General features: G+C 35.9%; 1 protein-coding gene across 6 annotated transcripts in view; it reads left to right on the plus strand.

Annotated features, from left to right (window-relative positions):
* TMTC3 (transmembrane O-mannosyltransferase targeting cadherins 3) overlaps positions 1 to 24,428 on the plus strand; it is a 65,523-nt gene that overhangs the window by 31,727 nt on the left and 9,368 nt on the right. For all 6 annotated transcript variants that reach the window (XM_022552460.3, XM_089921089.1, XM_089921092.1 and 3 more), the window contains 5 exons: positions 4,495 to 4,643; positions 13,381 to 13,501; positions 14,968 to 15,079; positions 22,685 to 22,788; positions 24,074 to 24,243. In XM_022552460.3, coding sequence (XP_022408168.1) covers positions 4,495 to 4,643; positions 13,381 to 13,501; positions 14,968 to 15,079; positions 22,685 to 22,788; positions 24,074 to 24,243 — 656 coding nt within the window. The remainder of the gene's footprint in view (positions 1 to 4,494; positions 4,644 to 13,380; positions 13,502 to 14,967; positions 15,080 to 22,684; positions 22,789 to 24,073; positions 24,244 to 24,428) is intronic.

Raw genomic sequence — 24,428 nt, forward strand, 5'->3', positions numbered from 1 at the left:
TTACTATATGCCAAAAAGTGGTTTTAATACTTTGCAAATATATTATTTCTGGCTGCAGCCACTAGATTCACTTATTCATTCAATAAAAATTTTTGATTTTCAGCCTATGTACCAGGTAGCATTTTAGGCACTGAGTATATGATAATAAAAGGAAATACAGGGTCCCCATTTCTAGAGAACTTGCATTCTAGAGAGATTTGAAAGAATATAGGATTTGAAAAAAGAATATTTACTATTCTTTTTGGACCTGTTGAGTTTGAGGTACCTATGAAACAATATGATAGAGATTTCGAATAGCACTTTGTGCCTGGAGTTCAGTGGCGAAGACTGAGCTACACGTAAAAATTTGATTGATTACCATAGAGAAACTTGATAATTGCCGTAGAGATAGTAATTGAAACCAGGATGTGGAGAAGAAGGCCTATGGAGAGGTTATAGAGCAGCCTTTCTCAACTGGGATTTTGTCATATTTCTTAGAGATGGTAACTAGCTGGCACCATTCTAGGTGTACAGAAGTTAATTCATACGCATAACGCATGCCTTAGAGTATTTGGTCTTAATTTTCCCTCAATAAATAGTTGAAGGGGCTTTATAGAATGAAAGAGAAGAAGCCTATATCTAAGTCTTGAAAAGCTTCCACATTACATACCATATAAAGGAAAATGAACCTAAATGGGGGGTACACGAAATGTACAGAAAGGTAGGAAAATGTTTCAAGAAAGATAGAATGGTTAACACAGCTGCTGTCAAGTAGAGAAGTGAGATCAGTTGGATTTGACCTCTTTTACGTATATTAGTTACTTAAATGAAATTTATTTCTGTGGAGTGATTTGATTAGGAAGTGAGGAAGTGAAGATTGCTAGTGTAGGTAACCTGTAGGGGTGATTTAACTTTGAATATTTCAAAGGATGAGACAAGCTTGAATTTCCTAACTTAGGAAAGACAGCCAGTCAGGCAAGGGCTTCAAGTATAATAAACTGCTGATCTTCTGTAGGGCTTGGGGGAAGCACAGAGATCTGGAATTGATGGACCTTCAGAGGCTGGAGTGGGTTGATGGTGGGGGAAGACTATTGCTTGGTTGGCATGTAGAATCACTTTCATTGGAGCACTCAGTTGGCTGTCTCTTTTTGACACAAAGAGATATCACTAATGGGTTGGCTTACAAAAACATTCATTGAGTTGAAATGTTTATACCACTAATGGGTTGGCTTACAAAAACATATTCATTGAGTTGAAATGTTGATTAAGTGAGGTTACAACCAATTACTTGTTGCCATGGCTCCAAAAATCTTTTCCTAAGAGTGTGGGAACTTGTTTTATACTTAAGGGGTATAATGAATTGGGTAAGATAACTTAAAGATGTGTTGTCAGAAGAGAAGATTTTTAAGGTTGGAGAGGCAAGAGCATTTTTAACATAGGTAGAAAGTTCATAAGAAAGTGATTAAGTAAATGAAAGAAGAGATGATTGATAGGTTAGAGGTGTAGAGCTCAGGTTTGGCCTGAGATAGATGGAGACACCGCTTATGGTTACAGGAAGGATGGAAATGAACATGAATGTGGATGTTGGTAGGTTTAGTAGCGGAGAATTGAAGGAATTCTTGTTTTATTGCTTTAGTTTTCTCTAAAAATTTGGAAGTGTGGTCACCTGCTGAAAGTGACATGGGTCAAAAGTTTGAGAAAAGTAGTCAAGATTCAAAATAGTCAGAGAGTGGGAGTGAGCCTACCAAAGAAACCTAGGAATCCTCAGCAGTCTTAAGGATCGATTTGAAGTTGATCATGAGTTTATGATGATATTAATCTATTTTGCTTTGGGACTTTCTAGTAGTGCTTTGCTGCTCTCATAAATAAAGATGAAGCGTATATGTGGTACAATACATCCAAAGCCGGGGTTCTAACTAAAAGAAAGGCAAAAAAGGAGGGGTGGGTAAATACACAGAGTTTTGGCAAATAAAATAATGATTTGTGTAGTTCAAGCTGAATGAAAAATAGGATATTGCCAATGAAATAAACATACTTATATTAATTAATTACATTAATTATGTTTTATATGTATAAAAAAGGAACACTTGTGACCTTAGGTATAACTGCTTTAAGTATAGTCCTAAGCATACTTTTTTAAACTTTTTAATTTGAAATACAGTTGATTTACAGTATTGTGTTAATTTCATAGAAAACAAACTTATGGCTTCCAAAGGGAAAGGGGAGGGAAGGGTGGGATAAATTAGGAGTATAGAATTTACAGATACAAACTGCTATACATAAAATAGATAAACAACAGGAAACTATATTCAATATATTGTAATAACCTATAATAGAAAATAATCTGAAAATATGTATAAAACTAAACATGTTGTTTTTTAATGGTGATAATTTTCTGAAGATCTCTGAACAAGATACATAGATCAAAGGAGTATCTCAAGTACCAGATACCACGTTAAGCACTTATTAAATAAGATGTCATATGTATCTCAACAATATTAGTAAGTAGTTATTAATCCCTGATTTATTTATAGCGAAATGAAGTCACGAGGTGATATGAATCGTTTTCCTTATGTTATATAACAAGAAGTGAAACAGATTTGCCTCCAAACTCTTGGCTTATTCCACTACCATCCTTTCTTTTTTTTTTAAAATTTATTTACTTATTTGTTTTTATTTTTGGCTGTGTTGGGTCTTCTTTGCTGTGCGCGGGCTTTCTCTTGTTGGCAGCGAGCAGGGGCTACTCTTTGTTGTGGTGCACGGGCTTCTCATTGTCGTGGCATCTCGTTGCAGAGCATGGGCTCTAGGTGCGCAGGCTTCAGTAGTTGTGGCACGTGGGCTCAGTAGTTTGCAGGCTTTGCGGGCTCTAGAGCACAGGCTCAGTAGTTGTGGTGCACGGGCTCAGTTGCTCCGCGGCATGAGGGATCTTCCCGGACCAGGGCTCGAACCCGTGTCCCCTGCATTGGCAGGCAGATTCATAACCACTGCGCCACTAGGGAAGCCCCCATCCTTCCTTTTAAGGAGAGTTTACATCACTGGAAGAAGGATATTATGTTCGTTACGGTAAACTTGGTTGGCATACATTAATAGAGAGCATATTAGAACTTCTGAGTAAGTTAATCATTGAGACATTTCTTATTCAAAAAACAGATTTTTTTGAGAGATGGTTTTTCTTTTTTGTGTAGCTTACGCATCAGTCTGTGATGCATCTTTGGCTGAATTTAAAACTTTTAATTTTTTCTGGCGAAATTGCCTTAGGGCATCCATGAATTAGTAGGGAATATTTTTTTTTTAAAGGATCATGTATTTAGAAACAAATCTCTGTTTCACAGCTAGCTGTTTGTTTTTAAATCAAGCATTTCTGGGAAGTGGAAAGTGAATTATGCACTCTTAATGTTTTACCTTTTTGATTAAAAAGAAAACACTAAAATTTCAGACATATAAGTCGATATGATACTGAGCAATTCGATGGTAGTGCTTTTCTTCAGATTCAATCTTTTGTATTATTACAAGTTATTAATTTGTGATTCATGGAGAAAGTATTCTTTTCACTGTATTTACATTTCTACATCGATTTTTACTAATAAAGTATAAAATAGGCATTCCTTCCTCTCAAACTGTTAGAGGACTCTCAAACTTCAGAATTTTATTCCATTAGGTACTGTAAAACAAATCAGGATAATGAAATATGGAAGCAGATGTCCATAGAAACAGATGTCCTAATGGCAACCAACTTATTTCTTTCCATAAGTTATTTGTGTGCTAGTTATTTGTGTCTTATCTTTTGTAATGGCTTTGTAATCTGGAAACCATATGCCATCCCATTTTCAAAATGGCAAAAAGTCTAAGCATTTTGTGATGTTTATTTCTAACACAGTGTACAGTGTTAGAATTTTAGAAATTCTTATAGAATAAAAGACTGTTGATTTAAAGGGACCAGGTTTATTTTTATACATATACTAAGTCTCCGTTAATTGTATGTGACCCATCAGAATACTATGCAAAGTAACGCTGAAGTAATGTATAGAAGTAGTCTACTGTCTTGTCTGAAATGTACCTTATCAATTTCCAGTATTACAGATAGTAGTAAAATAATAAAAACTGATATGTTTGGCTATTTTATCAACCTACAATTTGTAGTTTTATTAAAACCTAATATATTTTACTCTCAATTTATTTTTACCACAAGCACATAAGTTAGATATATAAAAATTACTGCTTTTTTATTTTAGATATATTTTCAAAAAATATTTTTTATTTATTGATAATTGAATGAGCCTTAGGTATAAGTTCTAGCATTCAAGAAGACTTCATTCCACCTTGCTGACATACCTCCTCATGTTTGTTGTTACCATCCTTAAGCATCCTTCTTTATGTTTAAATCAGTATCCATTATAGTATTATTAAAAATGGTCCACCAGTACATTATCCAAATTAAATGATAAAATATTTGGATTTGACTGTTTATGTGCATATATTTTTTAATTTAATAAAATGTCTTTTTTTTCTTTGTAGGCACTTTGTTTAATGGCATTACCGTTTATTCCTGCATCAAACCTTTTTTTCCCAGTTGGATTTGTTGTTGCTGAGAGAGTATTATATGTTCCTAGCATGGGGTTCTGTATTTTGGTAGCCCATGGATGGCAGAAAATATCAAACAAAAGGTGAATTAAAATGTTAGTGCATTTAATGCTTATTAACTATAGAATACATTTAAGTATTTAAAATGTTTATTTAGTTTTTATGTCATATTTTATACCTTCTTGTTTTTCACATTGACAGTCTCCTCATTGTCTGTAATTCAGGTTAGGAAAGCTACATAACCCCTACCTCATCCTGTGGTCTTCCTCATATTTATATAATTTTATTTTAAAGCCTGAGACATAACAAACTTTCAGTCAGACCCAAATGCAAAATAGAATATTATTGAGACTAAAGTTTCAGGTGATCATTGCTACTTCCATATGCAGTGAACTCAGATAACAGTCTTCTTCCTTAAGTGAGTAATATCAGGTTAATATATGTAAAATGCATATAGAAGGCAATCTGTAATTTCTTGCTTCATCGTAACCACCATGTCCTAATTGCCTTAAACCAATAGTTAAGGAACAGAATAGTCACTATCTCCTTTTTCTTACTTTCTCAGTCACCCTTCAACCCACAGAATTCTGACTTCTCTCTACGTCACTTTACTAACATGTAACAAATTGCCTCTCATAGCTAAATCCAGTCAATGCTTTTATTTGAATTTTATTTCCCTGGCATGTATAAAAAGTCTCTGTCCTGATTCTCTTCCACATTTGTTCATTTCTGCTCAGTTTTCAGATTCTCCCTGCTGCACCTGCTCTTTAAATATTTTTTATTTCTCAGAGTTTTACTAATAGCCATTTTCCTCACATTGCATGTTCTCCCTGGATGATCTCATCCGTGATTACAATTTTCAATGCCATCTACCAGACCTTTTCTCTTAGCTTCTATCCATATATCCAGTTATACTCACTACCAATTTTGGAGTGCCTATCATGTACCAACTCCAGGATACACTCTTTAGATTTTTCTCATTTAATCTTGACACTCCTTAATTCCATTTTGCACATTTGAAAATTGAAGCTCATACAAGTTACCTGAATTACACAAGACCACGCAGCTAGTCAACAGCAGAGTCTTGATTCAGATTTACACCTGACTACTTCCAATGTCCATGTTCCTTCTAATCCACGCACTATTATCCTGGTTAAGTGGATCTATCAAAATGAAAGAAATTGAACTCTGTGACTGAGACAAAAAACACAGACTCAGAGAACATTAATACTATTAATACTAAATAAGATCATAGGGATTATTGAATTATAACCATCATTTTAATTTTTTTTGAATTTTATTTTTTTATACAGCATGTTCTTATTAGTTATCCACTTTATAGATATTAGTGTATATATGTCATCCCCAATCTCCCAATTCATCACACCACATCCCCCATCCCCACTCCCCACTGTTTACCCCCTGTTGGTTTCCATACGTTTGTTCTCTATATCTGTGTCTCAGTTTCTGCCCTGCAAACCAGTTCATCTGTGCCATTTTTCTAGGTTCCACATATATGCGTTAATATACGATATTTGTTTTTCTCTTTCTGACTTACCTCACTCTGTATGACAGTCTCTAGATTCATGCACGTCTCTACATATGACCCAATTTCGTTCCTTTTTATGCCTGAGTAATATTCCATTGTGTATATGTGCCACATCTTCTTTATCCATTCATCTGTTGATGGGCATTTAGGTTGCTTCCATGACCTAGCTATTGTAAATAGTGCTGCAGTGAACATTGGGGTGCATGCGTCTTTTTTTTCTTTTGTTTTAATGCAAATTTAATATACAGTAGTTAAATTAATCATTTTTCTCAGTTTTTTTTAACATCTTTATTGGAGTATAATTGCTTCATATTGCTGTGTTAGTTTCTGCTTTATAACAAAGTGAATCAATTATACATATACATAAGTTCCCATATCTCTTCCCTCTTGTGTCTCCCTCCCTCCCACCCTCCCTATCCCACCCCTCTAGGTGGTCACAAAGCACCAAGCTGATCTCTCTGTGCTATGCAGCTGCTTGCCACTACCTATCTATTTTACATTTGGTAGTGTATATGTCCATGCCAGTCTCTCACTTTGTCACAGCTTACCCTTCCCCCTGCCCGTATCCTCAAGTCCATTCTCTGGTAGGCCTGTGTCTTTCTTCCTGTCTTGCCACTAGGTTCTTCATGACCATTTTTTTTCTTAGATTCCATATATATGTGTTAGCACATGGTATTTGTTTTTCTCTTTCTGACTTACTTCACTCTGTATAACAGACTCTAGGTCCATCCACCTCACTACAAATAACTCAATTTCGTTTCTTTGTATGGCTGAGTAATATTCCATTGTATATATGGGCCACATCTTCTTTATCCATTCATCTGTTGATGGACACTTAGGTTGCTTCCATGTCCTGGCCAGTGTAAATAGAGCTGCAATGAACATTTTGGTACATGTCTCTTGTTGAATTATGGTATCCTCAGGGTATATGCCCAGTAGTGGGATTGCTGGGTCATATGTTCTATTTTTAGTTTTTTAAGGAATCTCCATACTGTTCTCCATAGTGGCTGTATCAATTTACATTCCCACCAACAGTGCAAGAGGGTTCCCTTTTCTCCACACCCTCTCCAGCATTTCTTGTTTTTAGCTTTTCTGATGATGCTCATTCTAACTGGTGTGCGGTGATACCTCATTGTAGTTATGATTTGCATTTCTCTAATAATTTGTGATGTTGAACAGCTTTTCATGTGCTTCTTGGCCATCTGTATGTCTTTTTTGGAGAAATGCCTATTTAGGTGTTCTGCCCATTTTTGGATTGGGTTGTTTGGTTTTTTAATATTGAGCTGCATGACCTGTTTATATATTCTGGAGATTAATCCTTTGTCCGTTGATTCATTTGCAAATATTTTCTCCCATTTTGAGGGTTGTATTTGCGTCTTGTTTATGGTTTCCTTTGCTGTGCAAAAGCTTTGAAGTTTCATTAGGTCCCATTTGTTTATTGTTGTTTTTATTGCCATTACTCTAGGAGGTGGATCAAAAAAGATCTTGCTGTGATTTATGACAAAGAGTGTTCTTCCTATGTTTTCCTCTAAGAGTTTTATAGTGTCCGGTCTTACATTTAGGTCTCGAATCCATTTTTTTTTTTTTTGCGGGCCTCTCACTGTTGTGGCCTCTCCTGTCGTGGAGCACAGGCTCTGGACACACAGGCTCAGTGGCCATGGCTCACAGGCCCAGCCACTCTGCGGCATGTGGGATCCTTCTGGACCGGGCCATGAACCTGTGTCCCCTGCATCGGCAGGCGGACTCTCAACCACTGCGCCACCAGGGAAGCCCTCTAATCTATTTTGAGTTTATTTTTGTGTATGGTGTTAGGGAGTGTTCTAATTTCACTCTTTCACATGTAGCTGTCCAGTTTTCCCAGCACTACTTATTGAAGAGGCTGTCTTTTCTCCATTGTATATTCTTGCATCCTTTTTCATAGATTAGTTGACCCTAGGTGCGTGGATTTATCTCTGGGCTTTCTGTCCTGTTCCATTGATATATATTTCTGTTTTTGTGCCATAACCATATTGTCTTGATTACTGTAGCTTTGTAGTATAGTCTGAAGTCAGGGAGTCTGATTCCTCCAGCTCTGTTTTTTTCCCTCAGGACTGCTGTGGCTATTCAGGGTCTTTTGTGTCTCCATATAAATTTTAAGATTTTTTGTTCTAGTTCTGTAAAAAATGCCATTGGTAATTTGATAGGGATTGCATTGAATCTGTAGATTGCTTTGGATAGTATAGTCATTTTCACAATATTGATTCTTCCAATCCAAGAACATGGTATATCTCTCCATCTGTTGGTATCATCTTTAATTTCTTTCATCAGTGTCTTATAGTCTTCTGTATACGAGTCTTTTGTCTCCCTAGGTAGGTTTATTCCTAGGTGTTGTATTCTTTTTGTTGCAATGGTAAATGGGATTGTTTCCTTAATTTCTCTTTCAGATTTTTCATCATTAGTGTATCAGAATACAAGAGATTTCTGTGCATTAATTTTGTGTCCTGCAACTTTACCAAATTCATTGATTAGCTCTAGTAGTTTTCTGGTGGCATCTTTAGGATTCTCTATGTATAGTATCATGTCATCTGCAAACAGTGACAGTTTTACTTCTTCTTTTCCAATTTGTATTCCTTTTATTTCTTTTTCTTCTCTGATTGCTGTGGCTAGGACTTCCAAAACTATGTTGAATATAGTGGTGAGAGGGGACATCCTTGTCTTGTTCCTGGTCTTGCAGGAAATGCTTTCAGGTTTTCACCATTGAGAATGATGTTTGCTGTGGGTTTGTCGTATATGGCCTTTATGATGTTGAGGTAGGTTCCCTCTGTGCCCACTTTCTGGAGAGTTTTTATCATAAATGGGGTGTTGAATTTTGTCAGAAGCTTTTTCTGCATCTATTGAGATGATCATATGGTTTTCTTCAATTTGTTAATATGGTGTATCACATTGATTGATTTGCGTATATTGAAGAATCCTTGCATCCCTGGGATATATCCCACTTGATCATGGTGTGTGATCCTTTTAATGTGTTGTTGGATTTTGTTTGCTAGTATTTTGTTGAAGGTTTTTGCATTTATATTCATCAGTGATATTGGCCCGTAATTTTCTTTTTTTGTAGTATCTTTGGTTTTGGTATCAGGGTGATGGTGGCCTCATAGAATGAGTTTGGCAGTGTTCCTCCCTCTGCAATTTTTTGGAAGAGTTTGAGAAGGTTGGGTGTTAGCTCTTCTCTAAATGTTTGATAGAATTCACCTATGAATCCATCTGGTCCTGGACTTCTGTTTGTTGGAAGATTTTTAATCACAATTTCAATTTTATTACTTGTGATTGGTCTGTTCATATTTTCTATTTCTTCCTGGTTCAGTCTTGGAAGGTTATACCTTTCTATGAATTTGTCCATTTCTTCCAGGTTGTCCATTTTATTGGCATAGAGTTGCTTGTAGTCGTCTCGTAGGATGCTTTGTATTTCTGTGGTGTCTGTTGTAACTTCTCCTTTTTCATGTCTAATTTTATTGATTTGAGTCCTCTCCCTCTTTTTCTTTTTTTTTTTTTTTTTTTTGCGGTACGCGGGCCTCTCACTGTTGTGGCCTCTCCCGTTGCGGAGCACAGGCTCCGGACGCCCAGGCTCAGCGGCCATGGCTCACGGGCCCAGCCGCTCCGCAGCATGTGGGATCTTCTCGGACTGGGGCACGAACCCGTGTCCCCTGCATCGGCAGGTGGACTCTCAACCACTGCGCCACCAGGGAAGCCCTCCCTCTTTTTCTTGATGAGTCTGGCTAATGGTTTATCAATTTTGTTTATCTTCTCAAAGAACCAGATTTAGCTTTATTGATCTTTGCTATTGTTTTCTTTGTTTCTATTTCATTTATTTCTGCTCTGGTCTTTATGATTTCTTTCCTTCTGCTAAGTTTGGATTTTGTTTGTTCTTCTTTCTCTGGTTCCTTTAAGTGTAAGGTTAGATTGTTTACTTGAGATTTTTCTTGTTTCTTGAGGTAGGCTTGCATTGCTATAAACTTCCCTCTTAGAACTGCTTTTGCTGCATCCCGTAGTTTTTGGGTCATCCTGTTTTCATTGTCATTTGACTCTAGTTATTTTTTGATTTCCTCTTTGATTTCTTCAGTGATCTCTTGGTTATTTAGTAACGTATTGTTTGGCCTCCATGTGTTTGTGTTTTTACGTTTTTTTCCCTCTAATTCATTTCTAATCTCATAACGCTGTCGTGAGAAAACATGCTTGATATGATTTCAATTTTCTTAAATTTACTGAGGCTTGATTTGTGACCCAAGATGTGATCTATCCTGGAGTATGTTCCATGCACACTTGAGAAGAAAGTGTAATCTGCTGCTTTTGGATGGAATGTCCTATAAATATCAATTAAATCTGTCTGATCTGTTGTGTCATTTAAAGCTTGTGTTTCCTTATTAATTTTGTTTGTATGATCTGTCCATTGGTGAAGTGAGGTGTTAAGGTCCCCCTCTATTACTGTGTTACTGTCGATTTCCTCTTTTATAGCTGTTAGCAGTTGCCTTATGTATTGAGGTGCTCCTATGTTGGGTGCATGTATATTTCTAATTGTTACATCTTCTTCTTGGATTCATCCCTTGATCATTATGTGGTGTCCTTCCTTGTCTCTTGTAACATTCTTCATTTTAAAGTATTTTGTCTGATATGAGTATTGCTACTCCAGCTTTCTTTGGATTTCCATTAGCATGGAATATCTTTTTCCATCCCCTCACTTTCAGTCTGTATGTGTCCCTAGGTCTGAAGTGGGTCTCTTGTAGACGGCATATATATGAGTCTTGTTTTTGTATCCATTCAGCAGGCCTATGTCTTTTGGTTGGAGCATTTAATCCATTCACGTTTAAGATAATTATCGATATGTGTTTTCCTATTACCATTTTCTTAATTTTGGGGGGTTTGTTTTTGTTGGTCCTTTTCTTCTCTTGTGTTTCCCACTTAGAGAAGTTCCTTTAGCATTTGTTGTAGAGCTGGTTTGGTGGTGCTGAGTTCTCTTAGCCATTGCTTGTCTGTAAAGCTTTTGATTTCTCCATGGAATCTGAATGAGATCCTTGCTGGGTAGAGTAATCTTGGTTGTAGGTTCTTCCCTTTCATCACTTTAAGTATATTATGCCACTCCCTTCTGGCTTGTAGAGTTTCTGCTCAGAAATCAGCTCTTAAACTTATGGGAGTTCCCTTATATGTTATTTGTTGTTTTTCCCTTCCTGCTTTCAGTAATTTTTCTTTGTCTTTAATTTTTGCCAATTTGATTAATATGTCTCTCGTCTTGTGTCTCCTTGGGTTTATCCTGTATGGGACTCTGCGCTTCCTGGACTTGGGTGGCTATTTTCTTTCCCACATTAGGGAATTTTTCGACTGTAATCTCTTCAGATATTTTCTCGGGTCCCTTCTCTCTCTCTTCTCCTTCTGGCACCCCTATAATGCGAATGTTGTTGTGTTTAATGTTGTCCCAGAGGTCTCTTAGGCTGTCTTCATTTCTTTTCATTCCTTTTTCTTTATTCTGCTCCACAGCAGTGAATTCCACCATTCTGTCTTCCAGGTCACTTATCCGTACTTCTGCCTCAGTTATTCTGCTATTGATTCCTTCTAGTTTAGTTTTCATTTCAGTTATTGTATTGTTCATCTCTGTTTGCTTGTTCTTTAATTCTTCTAGGTCTTTGTTATACATTTCTTGCATCTTCTCGATCTTTGCCTCCATTCTTTTTCTGAGGTCCTGGATCATCTTCACTATCATTATTCTGAATTCTTTTTCTGGAAGGTTGCCTATCTCCACTTCATTTAGTTGTTTTTTTGGGGTTTTATCTTGTTCCTTCATCTGGTACATAGCCCTCTGCCTTTTCATTTTGTCTATCTTTCTGTGAATGTGGTTTTTGTTCCACAGGCTGTAGGATTGTAGTTTTTCTTGCTTCTGGTGGATGAGGCTGTCTCAGAGGCTTTGCAAGTTTCCTGATGGGAGAGACTGGTGATGGGTAGAGTTCAGTAAAACTTTAATCTGCTCCTCTACTGATGGGTGGTGCTGGGTTTCCTCCCTGTTGGTTGTTTGGCCTGAGGCCACCCAACACTGGAGCCTACTCAGCTCTTTGGTGGGGTAATGGCGGTAATGGAGGTCTCCCGCCAAGGGGTACTTCCCAGAATTTCTGCTGCCAGTGTCCTTGTCCTCACGGTGAGCCACAGCCTCACCCTGCCTCTGCAGGAGACCCTCCAGCACTAGCAGATAGGTCTGGTTCAGTCTCCTATGGGGTCACTCCTCCTTCCCGTGTCCCAGTGCGCACACTACTTTGTGTGTGCCCTCCAAGAGTAGAGTCTCTGTTTCCCCCAGTCCTGTTGGAGTCCTGCAGTCAAATCCCACTAGCCTTCAAAGTCTGATGCTCTAGGAATTCCTCTCCCGTTGCTGGATCCCCAGGTTGGGAAGCCTGACGTGGGGCTTAGAACCTTCTCTCCAGTGGGTGGACTTCTGTGGTATAAGTATTCTCCAGTTTGTGAGTCACCTACCCAGCAGTTATGGGATTTGATTTTATTGTGATCGCGCCCCCCCCGCTGTCTCATTGGCTTCTCATTTGTCTTTGGATATGGGGTATCTTTTTTGGTGACTTCCAGTGTCTTCCTGTTGGTGATTGTTCAGCAGTTAGTTGTGATTCCAGTGCTCTCACAAGAGGGCGTGAGAGCACATCCTTCTACTCTGCCATCTTGAACTGATCTCTGCATAACCATCATTTTTAAATGAGAAATTCAGTCCCAAGTGATTAACCTAAAGCTATATAAGTAATTTACATCTATTTTATAGAGTTAATTTTACTATGACTTTTAATAAATAATTCTAGCTTTAAAATGTAAAATTCTTCAGGAATACCGTGATAATCTGTGGTGTTTATTGTAAAACAATAATGTTTTTAAATATAGACGGGGATAAGATTGACCCTTTATAAACACTACTAAGAATATGCAAGTTATAGGTAAATGGTACAAAAGAACTCTAAGTATAAAAATTCACAATTAAAAATTGGTTTTATCAATTTTTTGTCATTAAATCGAAACAAAATTTTTGAAATAAAGGCAAATATTGAAATATTTAATGTAATTGAAGAGTGAAGTATAAGTGTATAAGTGTTCATAATATTTAATTTTTTCGGTGTTGTTCCCTCTCAAGTTGGATGATTATTAGAACAATCCCTAATCTTTAGAATAAATTCAAACATTATATTTAGAGATATTTAGCATATTTCTTACCTCTGTTTTGGTGATGTAGACAATGTTCTGCTTTTTTTTTTCTTAAATAGTGTATTAAAAAAGTTATCCTGGGTTTGTCTGTCTATGGTGATACTCACTCATGCCTTAAAAACACTCCATAGAAATTGGGATTGGGAGTCTGAATATACGCTGTTTATGTCAGCCTTGAAGGTAAAGTATTATTCAGAATATGTCATCAATTATTTCTTATAGCCATCCCTGATACAGTGTTTTAACTTTACTTTTAACTAGGCAGTTAACTGTCAATGTTAAGTACTTCACCACAAAATTAATAAAAAGAATTTTTTCTTTGTATAATATATACCATAACTAGTGTCCTGACTAGTGCTTAGGTGTATGTCTAGAGCATATGTGAATAATTGCACAAATGCTATACCATTGTTAGACACTCAAATGATAAAATGTTTAAATATGAATGCTTTTGTTTCATTGGTTCTTAAGGTGTACCTTTTTATTTATTTATACCTTTTAACATCTCTGAAATCAGAATAAATCTTACAGTAAAAGGCATTTTACAATTAATTAGTGACCTTTTTTCTTTCTTAATGGTACCTAAAATAATGGTGAGCCTTATAATTGATGGCATCTTAGATTGAATGAAATAAAATACATGGCAAAAAATGGTGCCCTTCCACATGGAGAATAACCAATGGTTATAATACTGTAGGAAAGATAGGAACTGACAGAAAGGAGTGATACTGCATTTTTATAGAATGGACAGCATAAATGAGAATAAGTCACAAAATTTGTTTTCTGCAAAAGTTATAAGCAGTGATTTTTTTTCAGATGCTCCCTCTCTTCAAACCTCTAAATTCTTAACTTCCTTTTGGCTGTTTCTGTGCTCGCCAGGGTTCCCATTACCATAATAGACTACATAAATAGCTTTATTTCGAGCCTCAAAATAAGTCATCAGTGCAGTGTTTAAACATATTCACTTGTTCAAATTCTGTCTTTCCCAAAAGAACATAAATAATAGAGCAGGAGTTTTCAAACAGTTCTATGTTTTGACGAAATAAAAGTTTTAGTAAAACTTTAATATGTAAAGTAAATAAACTGTGGTTTTAGTATTTTAATGTTGAAAGGGAGGAGAGGGTAAACTTCATGAAGCAGTGTTCTTTTCACTTCTTCCTTATCTCCATGGAACACTCCATTCCTAATAATATACCAAACAGATATCCATGTTAATTGGAGTTGTATGTATACATACACAGACACATATATATACACATTTTTTTTCTGGAAGAAATCAGAATGATTATTTTCCAGTTTTATTGAGATATAATTGACATAACTTTGCCTTTAAGGTGTACAATATAATGATTATATGCATGTGTGTGTGTGTGTGTGTGTGTGTATAAAATGACTACCAGAATAAGTTAACATCCATCACCTCATATAGTTACAGTACTGTTAACTGTAGTCACCATGCTGTACATTACATCCTCAGACCTTACTTATCTTAAAGCTAGAATTTTGTACCTTTTTACCCACTTCATCTGTTCATGGACATTTCTATGGAGTACTCCATTCCTAATAGTATACCAAACAAAATCTGTGTTAATTAGACTCATTTTTTTTTAGTTTAACTAATTTCTATCTGTACTTCCATATTTAAGGTAAATAAAAATAATGCCAAATTATGGAATAATGTGGGTCATGCTCTGGAAAATGAAAAGAACTTTGAGAGAGCTTTGAAATACTTCTTACAGGCTACCCATGTTCAGCCAGGTAAGCATTATTAAGTAATAAAGCTATTGTGGTAGTTTATTTTCTTTTTAAAAACATGATTATATTTGTGGAAAATAGGTAGAGTTTACTTTCAAGCTTTATTCCAACTGACTGGAATGGTACAGTGTTTGGTGCTGGCTTATTCCTGAATTGGACTATATGTTAGGGCTATTTATATCAGACATTTAAGGAGTCTTTTTTAAACAGAGTTGTTGGGTGGCATTGATGAGCAATTTTAGTGAAGGGATAGATGCAAAAGCTTGATAGTGAGTTTAAGAGAGTGGGAGAAGAATAATTGGAGACAGTTGATATTAAAAACTCTTTTAAAGGGTGTTGATAAGAAATGTTGGTGCTGAGTATGGGGTCAAGAGAGGATAGTAGGATGATGTTTTTTTTTGTTTTTTGGGAATTTTGGGGGTTTTGTTTTAAGGTGAGAGAAACAAAGCATGTGTGTGACTAATCCATTGAAGCTGGGAAAAATAATAATTCAAGGTGGGGAACCGAAGTACTGGGTCAATGTCCTTGAACAGATGAGAATAGATAAATAGGATCTAGTGCTCAGGGTGAGGATTTCATTCAGTCAACTGAACCAATAGGTAACCTGTGGTAACAGGGAAAGCAGAGTGTAGAGACATGATATAGGCAGGTGAATAATAGATGAATAGCTTCTGGAAGTTGTCCTTTGTTTGCTTCTGTTTTCTCAGTGAAACAGAAAGTAAAATCAATAGTAGAGTGTGGGGAATGGAGAGGAAGTGCTGGAAATCTAAGACCAGGAGAGGGTCTGAAGTAATCATCTAGGACATAGCTTCACAAACTTTAATGTACCTGTAAATCACCTGGAGATCATATGGTTCATGTTCTGATATATAGAGATTTAGAGTAGGGCTTGAATTTCTGCATTTCTAGTAAGTTCCTAGGTGATAACTTAGTCCATGAATCACGTGTTGAGAAACAAAGATCTATGAAAATGTATAGAGTAGGAAAATATGGTGTGACTGTCAAGCAGCTCTAACACCCTACTTGAGCTTAGCAATACTTAATTACAATTAAACCAGTTGATGTGGTTAAAAGTTTTCTCCCACTACTTTATAAGTGCAGTGGTACAGGCATGGAGAATTTGGTTAAACAGGATTAGAATTTTGTCAGATGTGTATTACTAAACAAAGGGATAAGGGAATATTGAGACACAGCCTAAGCTGGTTATGAAGGGATGTGAGAGAGGATGAAAGATGAGGAAAAGGTGATCAGATCAGTTGTTTATAGATCTGAAAAATTGTTGGTGTCTGAGTAAGGTCTAGCTAGAGCATTTTTAGTTTTCAGTGTTCCAGGATATGTACCAAACATGGCCACCACCTACCAAGTACAATTATTACTTTCCATTCAGTATGATGACCAAAAAGTACTTCCCCACACACACATTTCTAAATATACTCGGAGGGGTGGGGAGTGGTGGGCAGTGCCCCCTGTATTTCGACTAGATATGACTGTGGCCATTGAACTGACTAGTTAAAGGAGAATGGAGGTGAAAATTATTGGAAGAAAGGATATCAAGGCAAGTATTGGAAGATACATCTATATAGATTTTGAAATTACTAAGAATTTTGACAACTGTGTGATGTTGGAAAGAACAACAAGGAACCAGGAGCTATATATGAGATCGGTGACTGCAATAAGGAAGGGTAGTGGATAAATAGAGTTTAATGATCTGAAATTCAGAGTTGAGTGATTTTAAGGAATTACAGTGGTCTGGAAGTGGTAAGGATCAAGGAGGACACCTAACTCCAGGCCCAGTGTTGCAAGAGATAAGAAAAAGACCACAGTCACCACTTGGAAAAGCTGCCAGTGTCCCCAAGGCAAAGCCAAATTCCTGTTAGAGAATGTTGTAGAAATATGTAACTGATGGTCTAGCTATCTTTCCAATTTTATCTCTCCTGGCTCTTCATGTAGTTTAGTTTTTCTTAAAATCTAGGGTACATGTCATGAGCTTCCTCACCTCTTTGCATTTTTTCGTGTTCTTTCTTGAGCCTAGAATTCCTCCCTTCTCCTTTCCTTCCCATCCACCTTCTACCACACCCTACCAATCTTTTGCAACCCATCTCACATGGCTTCTTTTCTAAACAAAACAAAAAAAACCCTCCTATCTTTCCAGTTAGAAGCAAATATTTTTCCTCTTTAAGACTCCTTACAACTTTTGTATCTTTTCTGTGATATTTGTTATTTAAATATTCGTTTAAAATATCTATGTATTTAAACTGAGGAGTTTCCTAGGGGCAGCATGAACATCTGATTCATCTTCATAGGCCCTGCGTCATCTAGCATAGTCTTAACACAAGTCAGTGGTCACTAACTGTGGCAGTTTCAATTCATTGCTTTCTGAAGCCTTTTAGGTTCATTCTGGGAGTTTTTAAAAAGAGAAGCAACGTCATCTTTATGTCAGACACACAGGGACCTGGAGACTTAGAAGATGATATTTAGGCCCCTTCAGCCCTATCTTTCCCATTTCTAAGTTGGGACAGTAATTTCTATCTCATTGTATTGTCAGGACAAAATGAAATCGTGTTGGTGGGTGGGTGTGATTGTGGATGTTTGGTTTAAAATCATTTTTCCTCTCGTTGTCAGTTGTCACTTTTGGCTGTTTTTAAGATACTTACTTGGGGCTTCCCTGGTGGCGCAGTAGTTGAGAGTCCGCCTGCTGATGTAGCGGGCACAGGTTCGTGCCCCAGTCCGGGAAGATCCCACATGCCGCGGAGCAGCTGGGCCCATGAGCCATGGCCGCTGAGCCTGCGTATCCGGAGCCTGTGCTCCGCAATGGGAGAGGCCACGACAGTGAGAGGCCAGCGTACCGCAAAAGAAAAAAAAGATACTTACTTGAACCTATCTCCTTTAGTTAGTATGACTTACCTACCATACTCTCAAAATTGCAGTCTCTAATAAACAGTGGGCTAGGAAACAGGCAAATCATTTTATTACAATTTATTATGAAAAAGTACATAATCTTGGAAAAATTGAATTTGTCATTCAGAGACTTCTTGGCTCATTCTGTGTTTTTCAGCTGTGTTCTTCATAGATAGATTTGACAGCTAAAACGACATGTAGGGAAGGAAATCAAGAGTCTTTTTTGTCCCTGTTAGATATACAGATGGAGATAGAACTATAAGTCTGGAGATAAGGGGAATGGTCAGGACTAGAGATAAAAATTTGAAGTAACAAGCATATAGATGGTATTTAAAATCCTAGAACAGTATAGGATCACAGAGAGCAGAGATTCTTAACATTTAAAGTAGCTTAAAAAAAAAAAAAGACATTCAGTCTGAAGGCTTTTTTTGCTTAGCCAGAATAAGAATATAAACTATACAATGGTCGCTGACCAGGCAACATGAATGACATGTTAGACAAACAGTTGATTACAGTCTTTTGTTTGTTTTGGGTTACAAGTTTTTTTTGTTTTATTTTTATTTATTTATTTATTTTTTTACATCTTTATTGGAGTATAATTGCTTTACAATGGTGTGTTAGTTTCTGCTTTATAACAAAGTGAATCAGTTATACATATACATATGTTCCCATCTCTCTTCCCTCTTGCGTCTCCCTCCCTCCCACCCTCCCTATCCCACCCCTCCAGGTGGTCACAAAGCACCTAGCTGATCTCCCTGTGCTATGCGGCTGCTTCCCACTAGCTATCTACCTTATGTTTGGTAGTGTATATATGTCCATGCCTCTCTCTAGCTTTGTCATAGCTTACCCTTCCCCCTCCCCATATCCTCAAGTCCATTCTCTCGTAGGTCTGTGTCTTTATTCCTGTCTTACCCCTAGGTTCTTCATGACATTTTTTTTTTCTTAAATTCCATATATATGTGTTAGCATACGGTATTTGTCTTTCTCTTTCTGACTTGCTTCACTCTGTATGACAGACTCTAGGTCTATCCACCTCATTACAAATAGCTCAATTTCATTTTTTTATGGCTGAGTAATATTCCATTGTATATACGTGCCACATCTTCTTCATCCATTCATCCGACGATGGGCACTTAGGTTGTTTCCATCTCCGGGCTATTGTAAGTAGAGCTGCAGTGAACATTGTGGTACATGACTCTTTTTGAATTATGGTTTTCTCAGGGTATATGCCCAGTAGTGGGATTGCTGGGTCATATGGTAGTTCTATTTGTAGTTTTTGAAGGAACCTCCATACTGTTCTCCACAGTGGCTGTATCAATTTACATTCCCACCAACAGTGCAAGAGGGTTCCCTTTTCTCCACACCCTCTCCAGCATTTATTGTTTCTAGACTTTTTGATGATGGCCATTCTGACTGGTGTGAGATGATATCTCATTGTAGTTTTGATTTGCATTTCTCTAATGATTAAAGAAGTTGAGCATTCTTTCATGTGTTTGTTGGCAGTCTGTATATCTTCTTTGGAGAAATGTCTATTTAGGTCTTCTGCCCATTTTTGGATTGGGTTGTTTGTTTTTTTGTTATTCAGCTGCATGAGCTGCTTATAAATTTTGGAGATTAATCCTTTGTCAGTTGCTTCATTTGCAAATATTTTCTCCCATTCTGAGGGTTGTCTTTTCGTCTTGTTTATGGTTTCCTTTGCTGTGCAAAAGCTTTGAAGTTTCATTAGGTCCCATTTGTTTATTTTTGTTTTGATTTCCATTTCTCTAGGAGGTGGGGCAAAAAGGACCTTGCTGTGATTTATGTCATAGAGTGTTCTGCCTATGTTTTCCTCTAAGAGTTTGATAGTGTCTGGCCTTACATTTAGGTCTTTAATCCATTTTGAGCTTATTTTTGTGTATGGTGTTAGGGAGTGTTCTAATTTCATACTTTTACATGTAGCTGTCCAGTTTTCCCAGCACCACTTATTGAAGAGGCTGTCCTTTCTCCACTGTACATTCCTGCCTCCTTTATCAAGGTTACAAGTTTTTTAAAAATATCAATTCACAAGATAAAATTTTTGCAAATTGAATTACAGTTTCCGTAAACACCTTTATAAGACGAGGGTAGGTTTTTCTCGAGAAACACCAGATTTCTCCAAGGTTAATTTTTGCCTTAAAATCAATGATTTCATTTTTATCTAACTTCAAATCTTTGAAACGAAAATAATCATGGATTTCTAGTTCAACTTTGATGCCATCAAGGTAGAAATGATTTTTAGAGTTTTCAGGAGTTTCTAGACATTTATAAATATATCTTTTTAAATAAATTGACAAATTTGTGAGTAGGAAATAACTGGAAAGCAACACATATGCCTGGGCCATCAGTGTGACAATACTTAACTTCACTGTTGGTGGCTGAAGAATTATTAGGCACAGAGTTGCCTGATATTTGCCAGTCCTCGTTTACATTGAATTAAAGACAGACTGCTAGATTCAGGCTGCTGTTGGTTTGGATAGCGCACTCATAATAGCAAGATTGTTTTTTGAAATTCTGTAGCTTTTTAGTCATTCAAATGTAATTGATTTTTATATCTTGCCTGCTTTCTTACCTTTTTTTTTTTTGAATATAGATTTACCTTACCAGTAATGCTGTTTCCTCCTAGAATCTTAAACTTTGTAACTTATTTTAAAAATTGCTTTAAAATTGTTTCATTTTATTAGCTGTGTTATGTAGGTTTTTTTGACGCTAAATGCTGATTGCTATCTTTGTTCTTTGAGAAAGTAAGGGTGCCTTACTCTAGTGTCTGTAGTCTTCACTGATGAGAGTATCTCCTTGCCATAGTTCTAAGAACCTGATTAGTAGATAGTAATTTGCCTTGTCTTTCATCCTAATGGATAACCTCTTTTCTAAGGTTGGTTGGGGCTCTTTTCAGTAACATTTTAAATACTTACCTGACATAATTTCACTTTTATTTACTTAAACTTTCAGTTTGTTCTTTTCTTAGATTAAATTTTTACTGTATAAATAATTTTTTCAGGTTCTATATACCCTTAGTTTTTTCTGGGTAACTTTCTGATCTCTATAGTAAATGGTATAGATTTATCTGATGTTTAAAAAAAAAGAGCTTAGATAAACAAGGTCCTATTGTATATAGCACAGGGAACTATATTCGATATCCTGTGATAAACCATAATGGAAAAGAATAGGAAAAAGAATGTATATATGTATAACTGAGTCACTTTGCTGTACAGCAGTAATTAACACAATGCTGTAATTCAACTATACTTCAATAAAAAAGTTTTTTTTAAACAGCTGTATAAGAGCAAAAACTCTGTATACTCTTGGTAATGTAATGTATTTCAACCTTGGATCTACATCAGAATTGCCTCTGAAACTTTTTAAAAACATTTTTGCAATCCTATTCCTGAAGATTCTGTTTTGATCGAGCTGGGTAGGGTAAGGTATCTGAATTTTTCAAAGCTACACAAGTATTCTGAATTGCAGCCAGCATTGAGAAGCCTTGTTTCCTCTTCTTTTCTTTTTTTTTTTTGGCTTGACCGCCTCCTGAGACCCCATGAGATTCAGCAATGTCTAAAAACAAGAAATCAACCTCTTTCCCCCAATCCTGTCCCCTAGTTCTCTAACTAAACCCATATGGCATCTAACAGTTTTTGTACAGTGCACACAATTGCCAACCTGAAACATAATTTAGCAAGATCTTAGGACTGTTACTCTCCTCCTAGAGGAATGCCTAAAATATATATGCTTGGCCCCTGTGTGTCCTGGGAGTTGCAGGCAGAGAACTATTCCACAACTGCAAAATCATCATTGGTGTCACAGGCAAGTAGTAATCATTATTTGAAACCTTGTCATGTCTGTTAGATTCATGTTGAGTAAAATTTGTCTAATTTAAGATCTCCCTTCTTTCTATCTTTATTCCAAAGCTTTGAAATATTTACTGGGAAGTATATCTTAAAACTAGTGTGCAATGAACCCTCATATCTTTTTTATTTAAATTTTATATTTTTCTATCCCTGAATAAATTTGCTGAGGATTTGATATTAAGACAACCTTTTTAAAAGTTTTAATTAAATTATATGGGAATGTATCATCATTTAAGAGATCTGGGCTGCTGCATCTTAAGTAATATTATAGAATCCAGATAACTTGCACTCCAACCACATTCACAAAAATTTTTAAAAACAAAGTCACAAAGTTTTTTTCACAGGCTCTTTGCCCCTATGCCACCATGGATTCATTTTTGTTATTTATAATACTTGAAATAATTCTAGTAATCATGGTGATCCTTTTCACTTGTAAATCCTTTTTGCTTTTGAGTGAATTCCAAAGCTATGAGATTAAGGAAATAAGAGTAAGCCTTAGTATAGGATAGTAAAATATAGTGGAAAAAAAAAGATGTAAATTTAATCATTACCTTTATTTCTCCCCTCTCATATCTTAACCCTTCCAGGAGCCATTCAAATAGTTTTTTCATGTCATATGTGTATTTTCTGTTCTTATGGTACTTTATTTAATAATTTTCTAGTGTGGCCTTGCTCATAAGTTATAATAAGTTGTGTTAGAAGAGCTTTAAGTAGGAAGCAGGACCTATTGCCTCCTTTTGCATTCTTTTGCTTTAGTGTGTTTGTTTCTAGAAACATATCTTCTTAGTAGTTTACATTGAATGCTATTTAGTGTATTTGCCAACAAATGATTTTTTTTTAATTTTAGATGATATTGGTGCCCACATGAATGTAGGAAGAACTTATAAAAATTTAAATAGAACCAAAGCAGCTGAAGAATCTTATATGACAGCTAAGTCGCTGATGCCTCAAGTAAGTAGTCATAAATTATTTCTATTGTGTCATGTCTGCTAGATGTCCATATTGAATAGAATTATCCAAATGGAAAATCTTTATCTATTCTTCAATTTGTTGATATTAAAAGTAAGTTGTCCAGTGAACCATCTATTACTGTAAGTGTTATAAAAGATTACATTCACTTTCATAGCTCACTTAATTAAAATTTATAGTCTGTGAAAACCAAATTATGATATTATGAATTTTAGATATTTTTGATTACAAGTTATTTATGAGTTAAGTGACTTTAAATGAAAAGAATTGTATTTATGTGCAGTAAGCACTAAATTCAACATTACTCCTATCAAGAAATAAATGAAGAAAACAAAGTGATAAAATGAGTGGATACATCTCTGTTGCTGTCCTGTGCCCATCATTTGCTATAATGTCACAAGTACAAGATTTCTTGGATATCCACAATACAAAGTCAAAGTTAGAAAATCTGATACTGCCCTTGGCCAGCTAGCTGTGTGTAATCTGCAAAGATAGTTTACCCTGGGCTACAGTTTTCTCAATTGTAGTTTATATTAATACTGTATTAATAACAGTAGTAATATTGAAACGATTTGACAGTTTGCTAAATGTTTTAAAAATAGAGTTGGACCACATGATACATTAAGAATTATTTCAGTCCTAAGATCCTAAAGTTAAATTCTGTTCAATAAAGATTTTTATCAGATATAATTTATTATGTTCATTGAGAATTTGGGTTCATATATATTATATATAATAACCTTTACTTAACCTGAATAATCAGTTAATTAGAGAATTTTATTTCCTAACTCCACCAAACAAGTGAGGGTTTACTATAGCTCTGAAGTAAAATTAACTACCCTATTATCACAACCAGTAAATATTTTGCTGACAACATGAAAGCTGACATAGTGTAACAAATACAGTAGACTGAGAGAAAAGATCCAAGTTCTATTCCTGGTCTGACTCAAACATACTAAGGGACCTTAGCCTCTAGAAGTTCTGATTTCTATGACTTCATAAAATAATACAGATATAAAAATCTAACAGTAATCTGTTGAGCTGGCATGAATGAAAAAATACAACCTTCATTGCTACTAAACATTAATTATTTTACTTACATTTTGTGGATACTGCAGATGATTTCACATTTTTTATGTATTATTTTAGTATTGCAGTGTATCTTTTTATGTTCTATGTAAATTTTAAATAAAACACTAGGACTACTTACTTCAGATTTTATTTGGTACTGAAATGTCAAATTATAAAACCCCCTTTTTTTTAACAGATTATTCCTGGTAAAAAATATGCAGCCAGAATTGCACCTAACCACTTAAATGTTTACATTAATCTGGCCAACCTGATACGAGCAAATGAGTCCCGACTGGAAGAAGCGGATCAGCTGTATCGACAAGCAATAAGCATGAGACCCGACTTCAAGCAGGCTTACATTAGCAGGTGTTGTAGTTCGCTTTAGGCTTTCACTATAGAAGATTAAAGGTGCACCTGCATATACTTTTAAGCTATTTTGACTAATTTGGCTTTTTTTTCTTCTTCTAGTAAATCTTAGTTAGCAACCAAGAGCATAGAAATACAGCCTGTTTTAGACTAACAAATTTAATTGATTTCATTTTAAATTGACA

This window comes from Delphinapterus leucas, chromosome 11 (genome assembly GCF_059928025.1).
Source record: "Delphinapterus leucas isolate spDelLeu-1000000601 "Yukka" chromosome 11, BTC_Dleu_Yukka2, whole genome shotgun sequence".
NCBI classification, from domain to species: domain Eukaryota; kingdom Metazoa; phylum Chordata; class Mammalia; order Artiodactyla; family Monodontidae; genus Delphinapterus; species Delphinapterus leucas.